The 22,973-nt window shown below is 38.1% G+C and overlaps 1 protein-coding gene across 1 annotated transcript in view; it reads right to left on the bottom strand.

Annotated features, from left to right (window-relative positions):
- The window catches only part of OTUD6B (OTU deubiquitinase 6B), a 114,087-nt gene that overhangs the window by 59,744 nt on the left and 31,370 nt on the right, over positions 1-22,973 (bottom strand). Inside the window, exons 6-7 of the mRNA XM_040626053.1 lie at positions 19,074-19,259; positions 1,706-1,832 (exon numbers count right to left, since the gene is read on the bottom strand). Of these exons, the coding sequence (XP_040481987.1) occupies positions 1,706-1,832; positions 19,074-19,259 (313 nt within the window). The remainder of the gene's footprint in view (positions 1-1,705; positions 1,833-19,073; positions 19,260-22,973) is intronic.

Raw genomic sequence — 22,973 nt, 5'->3', positions numbered from 1 at the left:
GATTTGCAAGTTTTGGTACCCAAATTCAAAGTTTTTAAAAGGCAGTCAAAACAGAACGAACTTATTTGTGAACCAGTTTCAGCTCACGGGCCACCAGTTGCAATCACTGTCTTAGTTCATGTGATTAGCTCAGACCAGTTAGAATGTTTTAGATTCTATCATAATTCCCAAGAAGGAGACTAACACTGGCCTACCTTGGGACACAAGTCTAGCCCCAGCCCAGTCTGGTCTGGTCAGGGGACTGGGTCATGTAATACATGCTGGGTAGTGCTCAACTCCCTGACACCAAACTATTTCTGCTCTTCGATAGTAAGAACACAACATAAAACATATTTTATGTCACTCACATGGGCTTTTCAAAGTTCAACAGCCCAAAAGCAAGAAATACAGAAACTACAGACATCTATAGGCACTGTACACAGGTTACATATATCTTACCTCAAATTTAAGGGCACACAAGAAAAAAATTTTCTTTATGGAAACCTAAATTAGCATTAATTAGGTTGCTTAATATTAATTATATAAGTTGGGTTTTACCTAAGTTTGTCCCCTCAGTATAGTTCATAAAATAGTTTATAAATTTGTGTTTGTTTTCATGCCCTTAATTTTTTTCTTTTGTAAACTGTTTTCTTCCTAAGTAAACTGTAATTGAACCCTGAATCTATGGTTTGCATATATAATATGCACAAGCATCAATAATTGTTTGTTACAGTTCTTACTTTTTTAAAAGATTTTATTTATTTATTTGTCAGAGAGAGAGTGCACAAGCAGGGTAAATGGCAGGCAGAGGGAGAAGCCAGGGAGCCCAATATGGGACTTGCTCCCAGGAATCTGGGATCATGACCTGAGCCAAAGGCAGGCGCTTAACTGACCGAGTCACCCAGGCATCCCTACAGTTCTTATTTAAAAAAACATATTTCTCCAAGATACATGATTTGAGATTTTAAAGCAAAGAGACTGTACCAAGTCTATTTGTGCTATTTGCCAGAAATTCCCCTAATTTAGCACCCCATGCAGTAATACCCTTAATAAATGCTGCTTGATAATGACAGTGATTATATCTAGCACCTATGTCTCAAAAGTCCACATAACATATCTTTAGTTTTACTAATAGAGACAAAGACATAGAATGATGAAGTGCTATACATGAGTCAATGAAGCTATAAAGAATCACCCAGGTCTCTTTGTCATGTATTTTGTCCTTAAGCGCACTCTACCTATATTAACTAGGAAAAGTGTCCTATTAATTGGAGATATTATAAATTGAAGGGAAACACCAAAAAAAAAAAAAAATGCCAAGTATTGGATCTTATATTTTTTTCTTTCAAATTCTCCTTTGATTTTAAACTTAGCATCTTGATCAAATATTGTAGCTTAATATTGAGACAATACAAAATAAAAAGAACAAGAAGAGCTTTTCTTGATTGATTTTCAACCAGTTTCCTCTCAGGAAACTCAGGCACAGAGAAAGGGCCTCCAGAGTCAAGAGTAAATGTACACTGATTCTGATTTAGGTCCACATTAGAGAAACATACAATAGTTGAAAAAAACTATTGTCCCCCAAATTCCTTAATTTCAAGAATAGTGAATAAATATCTGCAACAAAAAGATTAAAAGGTAAAATTTCTCTTTTTACTTTTTCACTTGTTCAATATAAGGAGATTAAGTTTCATTCCATAATGGTGCTCTTCTTTGACTAACTTACCACATGCTCCAGATGCAAATTTACAAATCTTATTTCCAAATAAATGAAGCTTCTTCAGGGATGTAAGGTATTTCATCTCTTCTGGAATTTCTTCCAAAAGGTTGTTTCCCAGATTTAGTACTGTCAACTGTAAACATACAGAAATTTAATGAACTCATGCATTATTCACCTTCAAATGAGATGAAGAAATAATTAAGAACTTCGCTGATAACTTTACACCTAAAGGAGCTTAAAAAAAAATAGAAAAGAAAAGAACAACAAATCAATCCTAAAGCAGCAAAAGAGAAATAATAAAGATTAGAGCAGAAATCAATGATACAGAAACAACAACAATAAAACAAACAAACAGTAGAACAGATCATGAAACCAGAGCTGGTCCTTTGAAAAATATTAATAAATTGATAAACCCCTAGCCAGTACTTATCCAAAAGAAAAGAGAAAGGACCCAAATAAATTAAATCATGAAAGAGAGAGGAGAGATCACGACCAACACCACAAAAAAATTATATGTCAACAAATTGGGCAATCTGGAGGAAATGGATAAATTCCTAGAAAGATATAAACCACCAAAACTGAAAGAGGAAGAAATAGAAAATTTGAACAGACTGATAACCAGCAATAAAATTGAAACAGTAATCAAAAATCTCCCGACAAACAAAAGTTCAGGGCAGGATGGCTTCCCAGGGCAGTTCTACCAAATATTTAAAGAAGAGTTACTACCTATTCTTCTGAAACTGTTCCAAAAAATAGAAATGGAAGGAAAACTTCCAAACTTGTTCTGGCAGGCTAGCATTACCTTGACCTTAAAACCAGACAAAGACTCCACCAAAAAAGTAAACTACTGGCCAATATGCCTGATGAACGTGGAGGCAAAAATCCTCAACAAAATACTAGCAAATTGAATCCAACAGTACATTAAAAGAATCAATCATTCACCACGATCAAGTGGGATTTACTCCTGGGTTTCAAGGGTGGTTCAATAGTTGCAAATCAATCAGTGTGATACACCACATTAATGAAAGAATGGATAAGAACCATATGATCCTCTCAATAGACGCACAAAAAGTATTTGACAAAGTACAGCATCCACTCTTGATAAAAACCTCCCACAAAGTAGGGATAGAGGGAACATACCTCAACATCATAAGGGCCATATATAAAAGACCCACAGTTAATGTCTTCCTCAACAGGGAAAAACTGAGAGCTTTCCCCCTAAGGTCAGGAAAATGACAGTAATGTCCATTCTTACTGCTATTATTTAGCATAGTATTAACCTCAGCAATTAAATAACAAAAAGAAATAAAAGGCATCCAAATCAGCAAAGGAGAAGTCAAAGAAGTCACTATTTGCTGAAGACGTGATGCTCTATGTAGAAAACAAGAAAAGCTCTACCAAAAAATTGCCAGAACTGATACATGAATTCAGTAGTCACAGGATACAAAATCAACATACAGAAATCTGTTGCATTTCTCTACACCAATGATGGAACAAAAAGAGAAATCAAGGAATTGATCCCATTTACAATAGCATGAAAAACTTTAAGATACCTAGGAATGAGCCTAAACAAAGAGATAAAAGATCTGTACTCCAAAAACTATAAAACACTTCTGAAAGAAATTGAAGATGAGACAAAGATGGGAAAACATTCCATGCTAATGGTTTGGAAGAATGAATATTGTAAAAATGTCTATACTACCCCAAACAATCTATACATTTAAAGCAATCCCTATCAAAACACCACCAGCATTTTCCACAGAGCTAGAACGAATAATCCAAAAACTTGTATGGAACCACAAAAGACCCTGAATAGCCAAAGCAATCTTGAAAAAGAAAAGCAAGGCTGAAGGCATAGCAATTCTAGACTTCAAGGTATATTACAAAGCTGTGGTGATCAAGACAGTATGGTACTGGCACAAAAACACATAGGTGAATGGAACAGAACACAAAATGCAGAAATGGACCCACAACTATATGGTCCACTAATCTTTGACAAAGCAGAAAAGAATATCCTATGGAAAAAAGACAGTCTCTTCAACAAATGGTGTTGGGAAAATTGGACAGCCACATGCAGAAGAATGAAACTTACACCATACACAAAAAGTAAGTTCAAAATGGATGAAAGACCTAAATGTGAGACAGGAAACCATCAAAATCCTAGAGAACACAAACAGCAACCTCTTTGACTCAGCCATAGCAACTTCTTGCTTGATACATCTCCGAAGGCAAGGGAAACAAAGGCAAAAATGAACTGTTGGGACTGCATCAGAATAAAAAGCTTTTGCACAGCAAAGGAAACAGTGAACAAAACTAAAAGGCAACCTACAGAATGGGAGAAGTTATTTGCAAATGACATATCAGATATAGGGCTAGTATCCAAAATCTATAAAGAACTTATCAAACTCACCCCCCCCAAAAAAAAGTCAAGAAATGGGCAGTAGACATGAATAGACATTTTTCCAACAAAGACATATAAAGAGCTAACAGACACATGAAAAAAATGCTCAACATCACTTATCATCAGGGAAATTTGTAATCAAAACCACAATGAGATACCACCTCACACCAGTCAGAATGGCTAAAATTAACCACTCAGGAAACAACAGATGTTGGTGAGGATACAGGGAAAAGGGAACCCTCTTACACTGTTGGTGGGAATGCAAACTGGTGCAGCCACTCTGGAAAACAGTACGGAGGTTCCTCAAAAAGTTAAAACTACCCATGACCCAGTAATTGCACTACCAGACATTCATCCAAAGGACACAAAACAGTAATTCAAAGGGACACATGCACCCCAATGTTTATAGCAGCAATGTCCACGACAGCCAAAATACAGAAAGAGCCCAGATGTCCATTGACAGATGAATGGATAAAGAAGATGTGGTATATATACATACAATGGAATATTACTCAGCCATCAAAAAATAATGAAATCTTGCTATTTGCAATGACGTGGATGGAAGTAGAGGGTATTATGCTAAGTGAAGTCAGTCAGTCAGAGAAAGATAAATACCATATGATTTCACTCTTATGTGAATTTATTTTTTTAAGATTTTATTTATTTATTTGAGAGAGACAGAGCAAGGGTGCACACACAAGTGGGGGGAGGGGCAGAGAGAAGCAGACTCCTTGCTGAGGGGGCAGCCCAACTTGGATCTTGACCCCGGGACTCTGGGATCATGACCTGAGCAGAAGGCAGACACTTAACAGTCTGAGCCACCCAGGTGCCCCCATATTGGAATTTAAGAAACAAAACAGATGAACATAGGGGAAGGGAAGGAAAAATAAAGTAAAAACAGAGAGGGAGGCAAACCATAAGAAACTCTTAACTCTAGAGAACAAACTGAGCATTGCTGTGGGGGGGAAGTGGATGGGAGGGATGGGGTAATTGGGTGGTGGACATTAAGGAGGGTACTTGATATAATGAGTACTGGATGTTATATGCAACTGATGAATCACTAAATTCTACCCCTGAAACTAATAATACACTGTATGTTAACTAAAATTAAAAAAGACAAAAAAGTGAATGAATGTCTAAAAAATAAGAAAATAAGAAAAACATTGGGTAGCATTAAGTGCTCTGTATATAATAAAAGAATGAAGGGATAGTGATTCGTTGATCAGGGACGCTTGTCTTAGAAGTTGTTATTTAAATTGAGATCTGAATGATGATAAGAAAAAAGAAATGGCCAAAATAAAAACCCCAAAACAGGAACATTCTTGGCATAGTTAAGGAACCAAGAGAAGTGGTTGACGTGGCTGAGCATAATGGGTAAACCCAGCAAAACATGAGGTTGCAAAGGTATACTTGGGCCAGACTGTACATGGTTTTGTAAACCAGGGTGAAGGGTTGGGATTTTGCTCTAAGTGAAGTGAGAAATGACCGTAGGGTTTTGAACAAATATAGTATTAATTGGTGTATGTCTTAACAGGAGCTCTCTGACAGCTGTATGCAGAATAGTCTTCAGGGGAGTAAGAGATAAAGAGCAGAGATAGCACACTCTTCAGAGGCATGACTGCAGTGGTCAGGCTGAAAAATGAGGATGGTTTGGGCTAGAATAGTGGTGATGGAGGTGGAAAGAAGTGGATGAGTGTGAGATATGCTTTGGAAGTAGGGCCAGATTCCTGTGAGATGTAAGAGAAAGAGAGGAACCATGGATAGAATCAAGCTTTTGAGCATTAACACCTGAGATGAGGACAAGTAGGACAAGGGCAGGTTGGGGGAAGGACAGGGAACCAAGAGATCTGTTTTATCCATATTAAAATTAAGATGCCTTTTAGACCTTAAAGTAGAAATATCAAGTAGGCAGTTGTAAATGCAAATCAAAACTCTCTAACGTGGTCAAGACCAGAGGGTTAAATTTGAGCCTTCACCAAGTAAAAGGTATCTTGTGGGATTGTAAGAGATCACTGGGAGTGAGAGTGTGAAGAGAGGATTGAGCCTAGCAGAGGAGAAGGAATGGCCAGGGAGGTAAGCAGGGAGGGTGGGACACCTGCAGCATCTGGTGTGGCAGATCTCCTTTATTGAGACAGTGCTGAATCCTCAGGAACTGGACTTCTGCTGAGGACTTTCTACTGCATCCTTCTCTGAAGAATTTCTCTTAGCTACTGGGAGATGCATTACCTGGAGATGCCTGGAAGGTTATGCCTCTACTCCATCTTCTCAGGGTGGCCTCTATCCCATAATGAATGCAGGGATGTAACATATAATCCCTTTGCCTCTGTGGTGCAAGGCATGTTCCAGAACTCTGATGCAATAAAGCTAAGGGTAAATGTCTCCTGAAATCAGATCTTAACCTTGATTCTTTCCCTGCTCTGTTCTGCTTCCTCACACTTTGTATAGGTTTCTTCTGAGAGCACAACCTCAATAAATTACAAAAATCTATGACTTAGGTACTCCAAGATACATAGTGTCACAGAAGGTAAGAGGAAAGAAAAGAAAAAGAAAGCTATTTTTATATATTTTTTAAAATATTTTTTATTATATTATGTTAGTCACCATACAGTACATCCCTGGTTTTTTATGTAAAGTTTGATGATTCATTAGTTGTGTATAACACCCATGGCACCATGCAATGCATGCGCTCCTTACTACCAATCACCAGCCTATCCCATTCCCCCACCCCCCTCCCCTCCGAAGCCCTCAGTTTGTTTCTCAGAGTCCATAGTCTCTCATGCAAAGCTATTTTTAAAAAGAAGATGCAGGCCACATCGTAGGGGAAAGTTAAGTAGAATAAAAGCAGAAATAAAGCCACTGGATTTAGCAACATGAAAATCATTAGTGACCTTGCCAATAGGGGTGAAGTGTTGGGGAAGCAACTCTGATTGAAGTGGGCTGTAGAGAAAATGTGAAAAAGTGAAGATAATGGGTAATAGACAATTCTTTTAAGAACTTTTGCTATGAGGGGATCTTAGAAAATTAGCAGGCAGCTGGAGGGTTTTTCTTTGAAAATAAAAGACAGTACAGCTTACTTACATGCTGTTGGAAATAATTTGCAGAGAACGAGAAACTAATGATGTACGCAGAGGGATCATTTCAGAATCAAAATCCTTTAGCAAATGAGAGAGGATACGATCCAAAGTATAAGTGGGTGCTGGCTCTGCATAAGAGCAGGGACTCTTCACTGAGGTTGTAGGAAGGAAGGTGAAGAGAGTACATGCAGATCAGGGCTGTGGATGGATTTGGTGATAGAAAGATGAGGGAGTTCCTGACTGAAAGTACCTGTTTTTCTTTTCAATGAAATATGAAACAAAAACATCTGCTTGGAGGAGTAGATGTACAAGGTTTGAGGCAATGTAATTTTGATGTGCAATCTGGGCAAATGTGGTAGGGTGCTGGCAGCCACAGCTGGTTTTCTGATTGAACAGCTCCAAAGAAGATGTTATAAAATGGATAGATGACCCAGGAAAAGGCACCTGCTTTGGATGACACATTAAATACATGGCCCTTTGGCTAGAAAAAGGCTACCACATGAAATTTCGAGCTCAACACCAAGACTATGACATATAGAAGGTGAAGAGGGCTCAACTGAAAATCTCAGGATTTAAAGGATTCTAAAGTTACAACTAATATGAAGTGACTGGAACCAGAATTATTCTTGATAAAGTAGGGTAACTAAAAAAGATTCATTTCTGACCTTTAAATTAATAAAGGTAACTTAAAGACTGTGTGGTTATACTCTGTCACTATAGCAAATATGTCAGTTTCAGCCTAGATTACATAAATTACACAGAAGTTCCAGAGACATTATAGCAAGGACTAAATTTCCTTTGAGAAATACCTCAAGACCCAACTTAAATTTGTATTAATTCAGTCATATTTATTAAATGTGTATTATGTGCATGATATTCTGAATGCTAGAGTGACAAGGACACCTGCTCTCATAGTGCTTACATTTTGGGAGGTGAGACAGACAACAAATAAGTAAACAAGTAATTTCTGTTAGTGTTAAGTGCTTCACATAAAGGAAAGAAAACAGGTTAATGGGTTGGAAAGTAACTCAAGGTTTGGGCATCTGGGTGGCACATTTGGTTAAGCATCTGACTTTTGGTTTCAGCTCAGGTCTAATCTGAAGGTCCTGAGATTGAGCCCCACGTCAGGTCCTACACTCAGTGTGGAGTCTGTTTGATTTCTCTCTCCTTCTGCCCCACCCCCATGCTCATGCACTCTCTCTCTCTCTCTCTCTCTCTCTCTCTCTCTCTCTCTTAAATAAATAAATCTAAAAAAGGAAGGAAAGGAGGGAGGGAGGGAGGAAAGAAAGGAGAAAGGACGGGAGGAAGGGAGGCAGGCAGGAAGGAAGGAACTCAAGGCCAGATTGGGTCATTAGAGAAGACCTCTCTGAGAAGGTGATGTTCGAGGTGAGCTAATTGGGATGCCTTGACAAGTTGTTTGAGGTGAACTATTTGAGATGCCTTGACAAGGTTGTTCAAATGGCATTCCATTCACAAAGGGCTTCAAAAATACCAGGCATCCAGAAAGAGCACATGTGGTGTTTCACTAGTAACACTCTATGGTTATGGATAGTTCCTGAGGGAGGGCTCTAGTCATTTAAGAGACAGCTACTGAATAGGTTTGAAGCTTCTGTTACTTCAATAATTATCTATAATGAAGTATCTGTTGGCATATTCAGAATATAACTCATCTGTCCTTTGGAAACTAGCATATTGCCATAGATCGAAAGACACCATCTCTACAAAATGGTTTCTCATGGTCCCACGACCAGGCAATTATGGCATCTTAAAATCAGGAAGAACTTTTATAAGTCACCAAGTGCAACATATAAAATGCAAACGGGCAACTGTATACTTTCCTCATGTACACACTCAGTAATGGGTAGTTCTTTTATTTCTTAGGAAGTGTCATTTACTTATTTATTTAACATTTTTTATTTGTCAGGCTCTCTGTAACTTCTATCTAATTCTTCCCATAAAAAAAATAGCTTTATTCCCCCTCCTCTCTGCCACATAATAATATTTCAAATATTCGAAGATTGCTATCATATTCCCTCTGAATTTGTTCCATTCTTCCTTAACCATTTCCCTCAGGATACAATTTCCAGAACTCTTACTGTCCTGGTCACTCTCTCATTTTTATAAGCACCCCTCCCTGGAAACATGGCGCCTAGGGTAAGACAGGAAATGTGATCTCATAGCATAGATGCTGGTGAGACCACAGAATCTCCCTCAGGCAGATGACTGCGCTTCTATTAATGCAGCCCAACATGGCATGCACTCTTTCAGCAGCAGGGCACATTGTTGTTGCATAATTGATTTTGTGTGTGGCCATCAAAAATCCACTGCCGAAGAGATAACTGTGAAGGAGATAACCCACATCCTGAACTTGTGCAATTGAATTCTTTTCTTAAATGTAGGAATTTACAGTTATCCCTGCAAAAAATTGCATCTTTGTGGTTTTGGCTCAAAAGACCTCTCAAGTGAATGTGATGTTGTCACTCTAAATTCAAAGTCTAAAACTGGACAACGTCAGTGGGCATACTAGATCTGTTTTTCCCATCCCCACTTTGGTGCCCACTGTTCTTGTAATCCTCTCACCTATCATGACCAAACTTGGGAATCGCCTAGAACTTATTTTTTCTCTCTCTACACCCAAATTCAATCAGTCACCATTCCTATTCTCAAAATTCCTTTTAGATGCATCTTTTTCAGCTGTATCTCATCTCAATCACCCTAAAACTGGTAATCATTACTGCCTGCCTATAGCATTACATGGCCAAAGAATGTAAAGAATGGGATGTGTATAATGGGTATTTAAATTCCCTTTATCCAATCCTGCTACATTATATATAAACAGCTGCCTAAATAACCAGTCCACAAGGACTTGCCCTACCCAATAATGTCCTAAATGTTTTCAATATCCCTATAACATTTTCTGCATCCTGGTATACTTGTCCCAAACAGTGTCTGCCTGTCCCAACTTTTCCTAAATTTGATTTGATTTATTTGATAGGCCTATTCATACCTCTAAGTTACAACCTGTCTGTGGCCCACCTTGAAAGAGAAGGATGTGTTTCCTCTTACAAATCTTGGATGTGAGGAATGCATCTCAGTGTCACTAATACCTTTGGATTATGGCATCCAGGTTTAATGTGTAGCAATCTTTGTATAAATAGGAGAGAAGAGGCCAAGAAATTTGAGAAGAAAAAGTACTGACTAATTTACTGATGATAATCCTAATGACTAACATTTAAATAGAATTTTATATGTGCCCAACACTGTGCCAGGCAGCCTTGTACATTCCTCGTGTGGACCTCACAGTACCCCTGATTTTACAGAACAGGGATCTCACATCCAGGCTATGATTTATGGTGAAATAACATAGCTTCCCTCTATAGCCTATATTCCTCACTTCTACACTACACTGTCTACAGTAATGTGCTGCCTATTTTTAAAACAAACTTACTGTTGTTCAGAATGATCATGCATATGCACATACATGCACATATATACATTGATTCACACACACACAATGGAATTGTATGCAGTACATAGAATTCTCATTTTAAATATTCTGTTGGTGTTCACACACCTTAGTCAGTATTGCACAGTAGGCAAAGCACAAGATTTGGAGACCATCTCCCCTGCAATGTACTAGTGTGTGATCTCAGGCAAGTCAAATTCCTAAGTGTTAGTTTCTTTCTTTTCTTTTTTCTTTCTTTCTTTTATTTTTATTTTTATTTTTTTTTTTGTAATGGGGATAGGGTTGTCTCAGTCAATAGAGCAGGCAACTCTTGACCTTAGGGTTGTAAATTTAAGCCCTGTGTTGGAGGTACAGATTACTTTAAAAATATGGGCATACTAGTGTCTACTTTTCAGGGCTGTCTTAAGGATTAGAGACAATACAATAAAGTGCCTGGAAAATAGCAGATATTATGAAATGCTAACTATAATCTTTTAAATCCAGAAGAAGACCATAGTACAAAAGGTTGGACATGCATGGTGCTAGAAATTCAGTAGGTGCTCATATATATATGTTGACACTTCCATTCGGTTTTCAAATTTTCATTTTTTTAAATTTCTTCAAATTTTTATTTAAATTCTAGTTAGTTAACGTATAGCATAATATTGGTTTCAGGAGTAGAATTTAGCGATTCATCATTTACATACAACCCATTGCTCACCGTAACAAGTGCCCTCCTTAATACCCATCACCCTAGCCCATCCCCCCAACCACCTCCCTCCATCAACCCTTACCTTGTTCTCTATCATTAAGAGTCTCATGGTTAAAATTGTTTTCTTAATGATTTCTAACTCATTGTTTCAATGATTTCTAAGTTCAAAGCCACTTTTTCAAATTGAAATATAATTGACATGTATAACATTTTGTGAGTTTAAGGTGCACAACGTGTTGATTTGATGCATATATATACTGCGGTATGGTTACCACCACAGCTCTAGCTGGCACCTCTATCACGTCACATAATTATCATCTCTTTTTTTGTATTAGGAACGATGAAGATCTAGTCTCTTAGCAACTTAGTACTTTTTAATACAGTTATTACTGACTGTAATCACTATGCTGTGCAGGACTTACTTACCTATAGTTCCTGGTTTGTACCTTTAAACAAGGTATCCCCAATTCCCCCACCCCCCAGCCTCTGGTAGCCACCATTCTGTTCTCTCACAGCCACTTTTCAATGACATTTACAGAGAAGAGAAAAATGTTGGCCACAGAATAATGACTTTCTGTTAACTTATTAATTTTTCTGGTAAATTTTTTTTATCATTTCTAGTGTTTCAGGATTCTGTTTCCATTAAACTATCACTTTACCTTAGTACTCCAGTTATTATAATAGGTTTCTGTATTTACTGCTCCCCGTTGGCATATACCTTCTTCTCCAGGAAGCCACCTTCCTTTTGTAGTTATGTGGCCCTGTGTACTTTCCATGACCAATTATTATCTTATGCTTCGTATTGTAGTGATTCGTGTATGTATCTTGCCTCTACTACTAAGTTGGGTCTATGTGATTCATCTACCATTCAAAGAACAGTGTCTGGAACATAATAGTTGCTCAGTAAACATTGGTTGCATACTACCTCTTTAGATCATTTCTGCAAGCTAATGGTTCACACTGTGAAATACTCATTATGGCTCCACATCATTTTTTTTTAAATCAAGTATCTATTGAGTGCAGTCAGCTCCAATCTTCCCAGCTTGATTTACTTCCTTCTAAGTGTCTGCATGCTTTCCTTATTCTCACTGCTCATTCTCACTAACCCCTATACTCAGTTCAGACTAGAACTTGCCTATCAGGTGTCTGCCTAGAACTTGCACCAGACAACCTCTCCTGACATTTAGTTATGCTGTGCTTGTAGCCATTAATTGCCACTGGAAAAGTCTGTGCTATTTATTATCTTTCAGTTGCTTATTTGATTTTTAAAATGAGATCTATGACTAACTTAGATAAAAACATTTTTAAAAGTGTAAAAATAAAATGTTTTCAGGGGCACCTGGGTGGTGTGGTCAGTTAAGCCTCCTACTCTTGGTTTCTGCTCAGTCATGATTTCAGGGTAGAGATCTCAGGGTCGTGAGATTGAGCCTGTGTCCCTCATGCGCAATGCAGAGTCTGTTCAAGATTCTCTCTCCCTCTTTTTCTGCCCCTCCCTTCCTCTAAAAATAAATAAATAAATCTTAAAAGAAAAAAGAGTTCAAATGTCCATTTTATCTGGACATCTTTTTTAACTAAATCATGCTTTGGTGATACCATTTTGGAATAAGCTATTAGATCCTTTGCCTATAATATATATACGTATATGTTTTAGCTAGTATGTGACCATTAGACCTAAAATTCTTTTAGGACAGTGAATATTCCCATTCACTAAACCTAAATAACACATAATGTCAGGTTCTGTAACCTATTTAGTAAAAATAGTTGAACCAAATTAATGAGAGAAGACTAACAGGATTTTTACATTTTTTAATTAGCATGTGTATGACCAAGGTATATCAGGGAGGGTAGCATTATGGCTCACTCTGCTGATTCTTATAAATGTCTTTTTAAATTTTCTTTAGGGAATCTGTGGCATCTTTAAAACCACAGTTTAATACAATTGCCAAATGCTTCTTCTAAGTCCGGCTATTCCTGACTTTATTTGAATAATTTTGCAAATTTCAAAACTATTATTTAATTTTGCATCACTTCTTAATATATAAAGTTAGATTTCTCAAAACAATTGTAATTTGATTGGAAAGAGAGGCACAGTTTCCAAAGTCCAGCACGGCCTTTAATCTCTAGAGATCCCTGCAACCTTTAAGCACTGTCCTCTTAGACCCCAACGTGAAACCCAGTGTCATGGAATTGGCAAGTCCTACTCGCTCAGTATGAGAATGATTCTCTGATTGGCATTCACAGTAAAATCATGAACAAAGCATTACCTGTTAGCATCCTGTCAGAAGCTTTTTAAGAATACAGAAGAAACAAGAGTTTCAAATTATCAGAAAAGAAGAATTAAAACACAAAACTGACATCCAATTAGAATGTAAAACCTGCAGTGTTTGGAAGAAGGAAGCATTTGGATGCTTGAGTGAGGGTAGGGGCTAACATTTTCTGAGTAAGCAGGATGTTAAGGCATTCTATACAAGGTGGTGTTGACAGCAACCTTAGGTACTAAGAGTAATGAAGCATGTTTTAGAGATGAGGCAAGCGGGGCATAGAGAGATAATGTGAGCTGTTTCCCATCACCCAGCCAGCAAGTGAGAGAGGAGGGTTGAGCCTCTTCCAGACACCCGACTGCCAGCTAGTGGAGAAAGCTGCAGTTCCAGAAAGGGTGCAAGGGGCTTAATACAGGCTTGGGCAGAGAAGCAGAGGAAAAGGAAGAATAAAGGAGCTTGGAGAGAAGGAACTCCCTCAGTGCATCTGTACCTGGACAGGATACAGTAAGGCAGGAGAATAAATCCCTGTTTGATAGGAAAACCAGGCTTAGAAAACAGAGGCATTACTTGATGGAGGAAGAAGAGATTTCCAGTGGTAAGGACAGAAGAAAGGATAGTACGGCTGACAAACAGGACAGATAACATCAGTTCCCTGCTGTCCCTCGAGGCTGCTAGAGTGAGACCGGGAACACCCAAGGAGGGAGGAAGGGAAGTGTTTGCATGCACTGTGCCTCTTGTGTTCCTCTGTGTAACTCATCCTCCAGATCTTCACTCCGTTGCACTTCTCAGGACCACCTTCTCTGACCTCTCTGACTAGAGATGCTCATAGCACAGTATAATTCTCCTTCATGGCACTTTTCACAATTGTAATTTTACATCTATCTGTGTATTTGATTGCCTTTCCCCACCAAACCTGAGAATAGGGATGCATGGATATTTTTGTACTTTTTTATATTGTCAAAATCTAGCAGAGTGCCTCATCCATGGCAGGGACACATAACTATTTGCTGAACATAGGAAGAAAGGACGGATGGATGGATGGAAGGAAGGAAGGAAGGAAGGAAGGAAGGAAGGAAGGAAGGGGGGAAGAAAGGAAGTTGATTGTGTTAGGGGTCATTGAGAAAGACAGTAAAAATAAGAAATACAATAACAAACTACAAACTACCCAACTCTGCTTAGGGTGGGCCTTATTTACTGTCAATTGTTTATAGTCAAATAAAAAACTCTGGTAGACCGTATCTTATTTCCAGGCAGCCACACATATGAGCCTCATAAGGGGAACGTTGTTTTACTACCATTGGACCTTATGATGCGTGTCAACAATGCTACACACGATTGGAGATGAAGGTTGTTTCTCTGGGGATTTTAAAACTATGGCTGATTTGCCTATGAAAGAACTTTGTTCCTAGATGGTGTCATAATTAAGATAACACTGTATTTGGTTAAGCTGAACTCTGAAAATGGCTTCCACCCCATTCCACTCAAGTCCACATTATATGGTTTACTAGGTGCCAGGCACTAGGGACAAGACAAGGTCTCCGCCCTCAAGAGTTACAAAGTGCTTCTTTGAACATTGTTGCTATCCCAGCCCTTCATCAGTCACAGACCAAATGCACTCACCATAAATTACAGGGCATTAACTCATTTTTTTCATGTCATTAGAAGTGATTAACATTTCCCTAAATTTCACTAGTCAAATAAGCAAAGAAAGAAGGATTAGGATCTATATTTTCTAAAGAACCTCGTCCCATTTTCCACTTGTTGCCGGTTACACTATGATGGTAATACTAATCATAGTATCAGCTATAACTTTGAAAAGTTCCTATGTGCCAGGCATTGAGCTTTACATATGTTAACATTTAACTTAATCCTCAAACAAGAAGATAGGGTCCATATGTTTTTCACATTTGTATCCTTGGGACCAGCACAGGCACAGGAAGATGAACAGTAAATGTTTGTTAAAAGAATTCATATGTAAACAAACGTTAAGTGGGGAACAATCCGTGCAGCATTCAAACCTGCTCTCTTTAGACAACCCAGTTTTTGTTTTTGGGAACTACAAGTTGAAATACCACACCCTGGTAACTTTCATACTAAGTATATAACTAAAGAAACAGAGCAGAAAGCAACCTCGAAAGAGCCCTCTTTTATAGACGTATTCACTGGTTGAGTGACCTTGACAAGTGACTTAACCTCTTACTGAACCATACATACATTTTATTAAAAATAGGAGGGCAGTAACTCCCTTGAAAATGAACAGAATTCCTAGCATTGTGCCTGGCTCTCAAGAAATGATTGATGTTGTTATTCTATTTGTTACCATTTTATGAATGCTGAAATCTAAAAGTATTATTTTTACTTTAGCAACTTAAAAAAATCAAGACTATTTCAATATTTTGTAGAAAATATGACCAAAATCAGAATATTGGGGCAAACCACACTTCCTACAATGATTTAAAAAAAGCCTGGTCCAAAAGGCAAGCACAGTATAGACCCCCAAAAAATGTGGTAGGAGGATACTTTTAATAATTACTCATAAAAGGTAAGATTTGAAGCAATGCAAGAAAGAGTTCAAACGAACTTACGAAAAGTACATTCAGGGGTTTTATAGAAAAAGGTTAGAATAAGAACGGTGATCTTAGACATGCATATCACCAGGTTATAAAGACTACAAAGACACTTCGCGGCTTAGACCATCCCTCGACATTTCAGCGGGATGCCACAGCGTGTCCTGCCTGCCTTCTCCACTATCTTCTCCTTAGTACTGATCACTGCCTCACATCCTGTTTGTTTTGCTTGTTGGCTTCTTACAGCTCTACTGGCTGGAACCGAAGCTCCATGAAGGCAGGGATTTTCATCTGTTGCTGACTCACCAGTTCCTGGTGCCTGAGACACAAATGTGCACATGGAGTAAATGAAGGCAGAACTTGAGACCCAGGGGGACGAAGCCCTTTTATTTAGCAGGTATGTGGCTGAACCGGTTAAGATACCCAGGTTTCCCTAATGTTCCTCCAGGGCGAGCAGCCCCACTTACCTCTCTCATTTCTGGAATGGTCATCGGTCCTTTCTGTTAGAAACTATGGGAATGACTGTGCAGTATTTCTGAACCGTATGAAAAATCTGTATCTTTTGAAGGCTTCTAGCACATTTTATTCAATTGCATCTAGAACACCCATAATAAAGGGGAGATTGACTTTTTTCAAAATTCCACCACGGGGGAGACTCTATATGAGAAAAATTGCTAATTCATGAACAGCCAAACAATAATGACATTAGCCTGAATCTGACTTGTAAAATGCTTTAAAGGTAGACCATAAGAAGCCTACTTTCTAAATCAGTTGAATTCTTTAAAAGTAAGGGCTGAGCTTAGCCAGCTCCCTATTTAAGGAAATGGAGAAGTCAAAATTTAGGGGTTCTCATAAATGGAAGGATAGGGAGGAAAGTACTGGGGGAGCCACGAGAAGAAGACAAAGTAATGATAATCAGACTCAGGCTTTTTTCCCTGAAGAAATATATTTTACAGTCTGTAATTTTTTTACTAAGCAGCTATTGACCAAACATGAAGGAAAAATACGTATTTTCAGACATGCAAGAGTTAAAAAAACTGAACTACCACATACCCAGACTATGGTATCTGGAGACTTACTCTTACAAAATAAGAAAGGAAACCAAGAAAGAGGAAAATATGGGCCAGAGGAAACAATGGGTCCAATTCAGGAGAGCTGCCCTAGCCTGACAGTATCGAGCAAACCTACATAGTAATCAGCTTAGGCTGGAGCAAGAGGATGAAGGCCCCTGGGGGGAAGTCACTCAAGGAAAAAGCACATTTAATAAAATATACCATAATCAAGTTTGAAATAAAATGAGGCCATGACAAAGGCAAAAGACACAAGAATAAAAGAAAGGCGACTGGAAACTCCAAGGGAACAGAAATGGTATATGAGGAAGAAAATATAATCATAATACATTAATTTACTCGGCATGAATGATATTTAATTAATGTTATACATTTTAGAATTCCCCAAGAGACAAAATATTTAACCACAGTTATAACTGAATATAGTGTAAATGGTATACATCTTATAAAAGTAACAAGTTTAAAATTTTTGGTGAGGAGAGGGGAGGAGAGCTGAAGGTGGATTAGAGATGCTGACGTGGTCATCTTAAAAAGTGACGACTAAAAAGACTGTAATTGGGAAGAGAAGAAATGAAGGTGTAGTAATATTCAGTTTAAAATTCTACGGAGAAACAAATTATATTAATAGTATTTGGAAGAATGAAGAAGAGTGATATCTACAATGGACAAATCAAGGGAAAAAAGATGAGTGAAAAATGTTTTTATATGGAGATCAGGTTTGGGGGTGAGGGAGAATGGAACAGAAGATAATAGCTTTTTTATAAGTCTTTTGTAGTATTTGATTTTCTTAAAACAATGCACTGTGTTACTTTAATGGAAAAAAATCAAGTAGGGGGAGAATATCAGCTCATGGCTCAGTCAAATCCTAAATCCTTTTGCATAGAAACTCCTCTGTCCTATTGGAAAATTGAAATCTTTGTCCTGTAACCATATATGCACTTTTGCAAGTTACCATTAAAGGGAGGAGTTTGTGAGTATTGCCCTATTTTTTTAAAAGACTTGGCCACAGATTACAAGTTCTAAAAGGAAATGAGGTAGGTGAAGGTAAGAAAATAGGTTTTTTTGTTTTGGTTTTGGTAACTCTGAACTCAAAACTAATGAACTGCAATGACTTTACTGTTTATAGGTTCTTTCAGTGCTTGGTGACAGTTTAGAAATGAATACAAAGAAAACTGCAAAGTTAATATCCCTTGCCTTCTCCCAACCTCAAGATTTTTAGCAGCTGAGGTTTTACATTGTTGGGCAGAAATGTTTAACACAAGCATCTGGGATTCATTCATGTCAACTGCTGCTCTTTAAGAAGGGTATTCTTTATTTAAAATACTAACCTTCTTTTAAAGACTGCTTCAGAAGAAATGAATGTTTCCTCCTTCCCATTCCCTGCCAACACTCCCATTTCAAAGTTCAGCCTGCTCTAGGAAATTGAAAAGGAACCCCCTTGCTACATCCAAAAAGTCTCTTCATCCCATATGCAAAGCTTCAGGATAGTCTCCAGGGTGAACAGCATCTCCAGGATCCTCAATCCCACTTCCAGATGGAGCCCCCAAGGTAGACAAGCAGATCCAGGCTCTCAACCCTTTTCCAGATGACAGCCTCCAGAAAGATCAGTGTGGCAGAGACCTAATCCTCTGATTCCAGATGTGCACATGAATAAATTGAAACATCTTCTCCCCTACCATATGTAATCCCCTAAGGGAGAAAGCTTTTTGATGCCTCTCCAAAAACACTCCATAGTAGGTCTCCCAGGAGCTAAGTCTCCAGAAATCAAAGCCTTATTTTTCTCTCATCTCTTTTCTATCTTCCTATTTTCCAACCCCAATCCAAAATGATATGCTATTCCTTACCTGGGTCAAGGTGCTTATCTCCGGGCACACCTTGGGGATTTGGTTATTCTGAAGAACTAGAGTCTTCAGGCCAGGCAGTTTATCTAATGTTGAGGGCATCTTCGTTATCTTCTTCCCATTCAAGGTAACGATCTTAGTGTTTTCACCACCCTTCAATGCTCTTATTAACAACCTTTCAGTCATGGGCTTAAAAGAGAAATAGAAGAGGGAGAAGGTAAAGTTCCTTATTGTGCATCTTTAGAACCTCTAATTACAGAATTGGTGTGTCATGGAAACAAAAACATTCTGAGATCTACCATGTTGAAGACAGGAGGCATCAGAGTGTTTCCTGTGAAAAAAGGTTGGGAGAGGAAATAGCTGATTCCAGATTTGAAGCAGGAAATGTACAGGAGGAGCCTAGGATATCTTATGCCAGAGACTCTTATACCAGAGACATGGAAGTTATCAGACTAATGAGATCACTCATCAAAAGGAACTAACTTCTAAAGGTTCCCATTCGTCTAAAATGGGAAACTTGAGGATCAGAAAGAATAATCTAGAGTGAAACATGTGAAAATACATTGAAATCTAAGAGTTCATAATGGTATTTTATTTATTTTTATTTATTTTTTTAAATCCTTTGAGACTTTATTGAAGTACTACAGTATTTCATTAGTTTTTGATGTAGTGCTCAATGATTCATTGTTTGCTATAACACCCAGTGTTCCATGCAATACGTGCCCTCCTTAATACCCATCACTGGGCTAGCCTATCCCCCCACCCCCCTCCCCTCTAAAACCCTCAGTTTGTTTCCCAGAGTCCATAGTCTGTCATGGTTCATTTCCCCTTCTGTTCCTAATGGTATTTTAAAAATAAAAGAAACTCATTGATTACAAAGGGATTGCTAAGGAATTCATAAGTCTGAAAATTAATAAAGGAAAAAAATGGAGCATGTATTCTGCTTTTCCAGTACAAGTGCATTTTAGTGTAACTTAAGGGTTAATAAAGTTCCTATTCAAAGAAAAAAATAAAAGCTAATAAATGAGGAAGGAAAAATAGATTTAGGAAAATCACCATTTTTTCAAGTCCTAATGAAATAGTGGATCTCACAAAAATCATAATTGGATGCTAAGAGCATTAGGTAAGAGGTTGATGAGAACTTTACAAGTAAGGAATCAGGCTAATAACTTAAACCCTTAATCAGTTTTAGCGTCATTAAAATTGAGACTGCCACATGTTATAAGTCTCATGATGTGATGCAATAGAAAGTACACAGCACCACTTCTGAAATATTCTTGCCTAAAAATTGAATCTGAACCTAATCATGTATGCAGATCTAACTGCCATTTACAGAAAATATGAGGACTAGAGAACAAGCTAAATTCATCTCAGGGAAGCCGTGAGCCAAATCCAGAACATGAGAAATTCTGCAGAGCAAATGATATAAGGTTCAACCAACAAATCAATGGCATTAATAAAAAGGAGGAGAAACAGGAAATAAATGAGATAACAAATTACAGCCAAGTGCAATGTGTGGACTTGTTTGGATCCTGATTTGAATTAAAATATTTTGGAATCAATTGGGGAAATACGATCATGGACAGGGTATTAGATGATAGGAATTGCTAATTCTGTTATGTGTGATAATGGTGTGCTGGTAGTGTTTTTTGAAATGTACTTAACATCTTGAAATGCATCTGAAATTTGCAGGTGAAATGACATGATATCTTGAATTTTCTTTAAAACAACTGGGGGGAGGGGAGTGAGTAGAGAAACATCAAACTTATTGATGCTCAGTAATGGGTATATATGGGTTCATTATATTATTCTCATTATTCAAATAAAAGATTAGGACAAAGACAAAAATAACAGGAATGGGGAGGAGTTGAAACCAGTGGTATTTGATTACTATTAGAACTCCATATGACTGTTTCCTTTGCTGTGCAGAACCTTTTTATGGGTGTTATACGCAACCAATGAATCATTGAACCCTACATCAAAAACTAATGATGTTCTTTTTTTTTGTTTTTGAAGCTTTTATTTATTTATTTAACAGAGAGAGAGACAGCCAGCGAGAGAGGGAACACAGCAGGGGGAATGGGAGAGGAAGAAGCAGGCTCTAGGGGGGCAGGGAGCCCGATGCGGGGCTTGATCCCAGGACCCTGGGATCACGCCCTGAGCCGAAGGCAAACGCTTAATGACTGAGCCACCCAGGCACCCCAAAAACTAATGATGTTCTATACAGTGGCTAACTGAACATAATAATCAAAAAAAAAAAAAAAAAAAAAGAACTCTATATGAGTCAATTTGAGGCTCGGAGGCATTTGGTATATATATGTTTATATATGTTTATATATATACAAAATATGTTATGTGTTTATATGTATTTGTGTGTGTGTGTGTGTGTGTATACACACACCTATTTTGGTTGCTGATTTCCAAAAAACCAAACACTATAAAATAAACTCTCCATTGAAAGTATTCAGAACACAATTCAATCCTTTCTTTGTAATTCACAAATCACTTTATTCATTTGTTCAACAAATGTTTAGGAGCACCTGCTATGTATTCAACACTGTCTCAGGCACTGGGGGAAAAGAAGTGAAAAAAAAAAAAAAAGATAAATAAGTGAATCTAGTATGTTCGATGGCCTTAGGTAAGGGGAAAAAGAACAAAGCGAGGAAGGACAATCCAGAGTGTGGGAGTGGGGGGGTTTGCAATTCTAGATGGGATGTCCAGAGAAGGCCTCACTGAGAGGCTGCTTTCCAGAAAAGAGCTTTTCCAGTAAGAGGATAAAGTGAGTGTCATAGTCCTAAAGAAATAATCATTAAATTTATAAAGAGTTTTATGTACATCGGTGTCATTATAATAGTAAAACAAGAGGTGCTGATTAATAGTAACTTCCAGTTGCTAGAATAAAATCATTTTTTGGCGACTTAATCACTGTGCTTTGTCTCAACTCCTCCAAACCTATCTTCCAGCTTCTTTACTCTGGTACTGTTTTAGTTTCCTAAGAACAATCATGCTGTAACTATCTAAACAAACTGATCACAGGCTTTAAGAAAGAAATCTCATGGACACTCATCTCCTCTGAAGTAACTCTGTTGCAGCCAGTACCCAAAACACTGGTGATTTGTTACTGCTGTAGAGAGGTAAACAGGCCACTACAAGCTATACTGCTTCATAATAATTTGCTTAACCTAGAAAGTCTGGTAAACATTCTCGACTCCTCCTTTTCTTTTACTTCCAACATGCAGTCAGTCCTACTAATAACAACTGTTCCAGTCATCTAGTGCTGGGTAACAAGCCACTGTAAAACATGGCTTCAAACATTTATTTTATTCACAAATCTGCAAGATGGGCAGGGCTCAGTGGAGAAAGCTTGTCAGTGCTGCTCTTGGTGACAGCTGGGATGGCTCCAAGGCTAAGGTGGAAATCATCTAAAAGCTCATTCACTTATATCTGGTGGTAGGTGCGGAACCTTTGGGCAATCAGCCAGAACACCCTCATGCAGCCTATCCAAGGTGGCTTGAGCTTCCTCCCAACATGGTGGCTGAGTTCTAAGGGTGAGCATCCCCAAGAGAGAAAGTGAAATGGAGGACATATCACTTCATGACCTAGCTTCAGTATCAAGTAGCATCACTTCTGCCACATTCTATTCATTAGAAGCAAGTCCCTCCGAACAGCCTATATTCAAAGGAAGATGAACCACCTCTCAATGGACATGTCTTAAAACTCACCAAGTCCACCCCCTGGCCATGAGTTCTTTATATTCCTTCAACACACAAAATAGACTTTCTTCCAAGAGCCCACTTCCCCTTCTCCAAAATTTCATCTGTTTAGAGGATCAGACTCCAGAATCTTGTCATCCGACTCAGGTACAAAGGTGGATACAGCTCCTTAAAGGCAGTTCCTTGAGTC

The sequence above is a fragment of the Ursus maritimus genome, unplaced genomic scaffold, assembly GCF_017311325.1.
Source record: "Ursus maritimus isolate PB19 unplaced genomic scaffold, ASM1731132v1 scaffold_9, whole genome shotgun sequence".
Classification (NCBI taxonomy): Eukaryota; Metazoa; Chordata; class Mammalia; order Carnivora; family Ursidae; genus Ursus; species Ursus maritimus.
The sequence above is the reverse complement of the archived record's forward strand: the minus strand, read 5'-3'. Positions and strand labels throughout refer to the sequence as shown.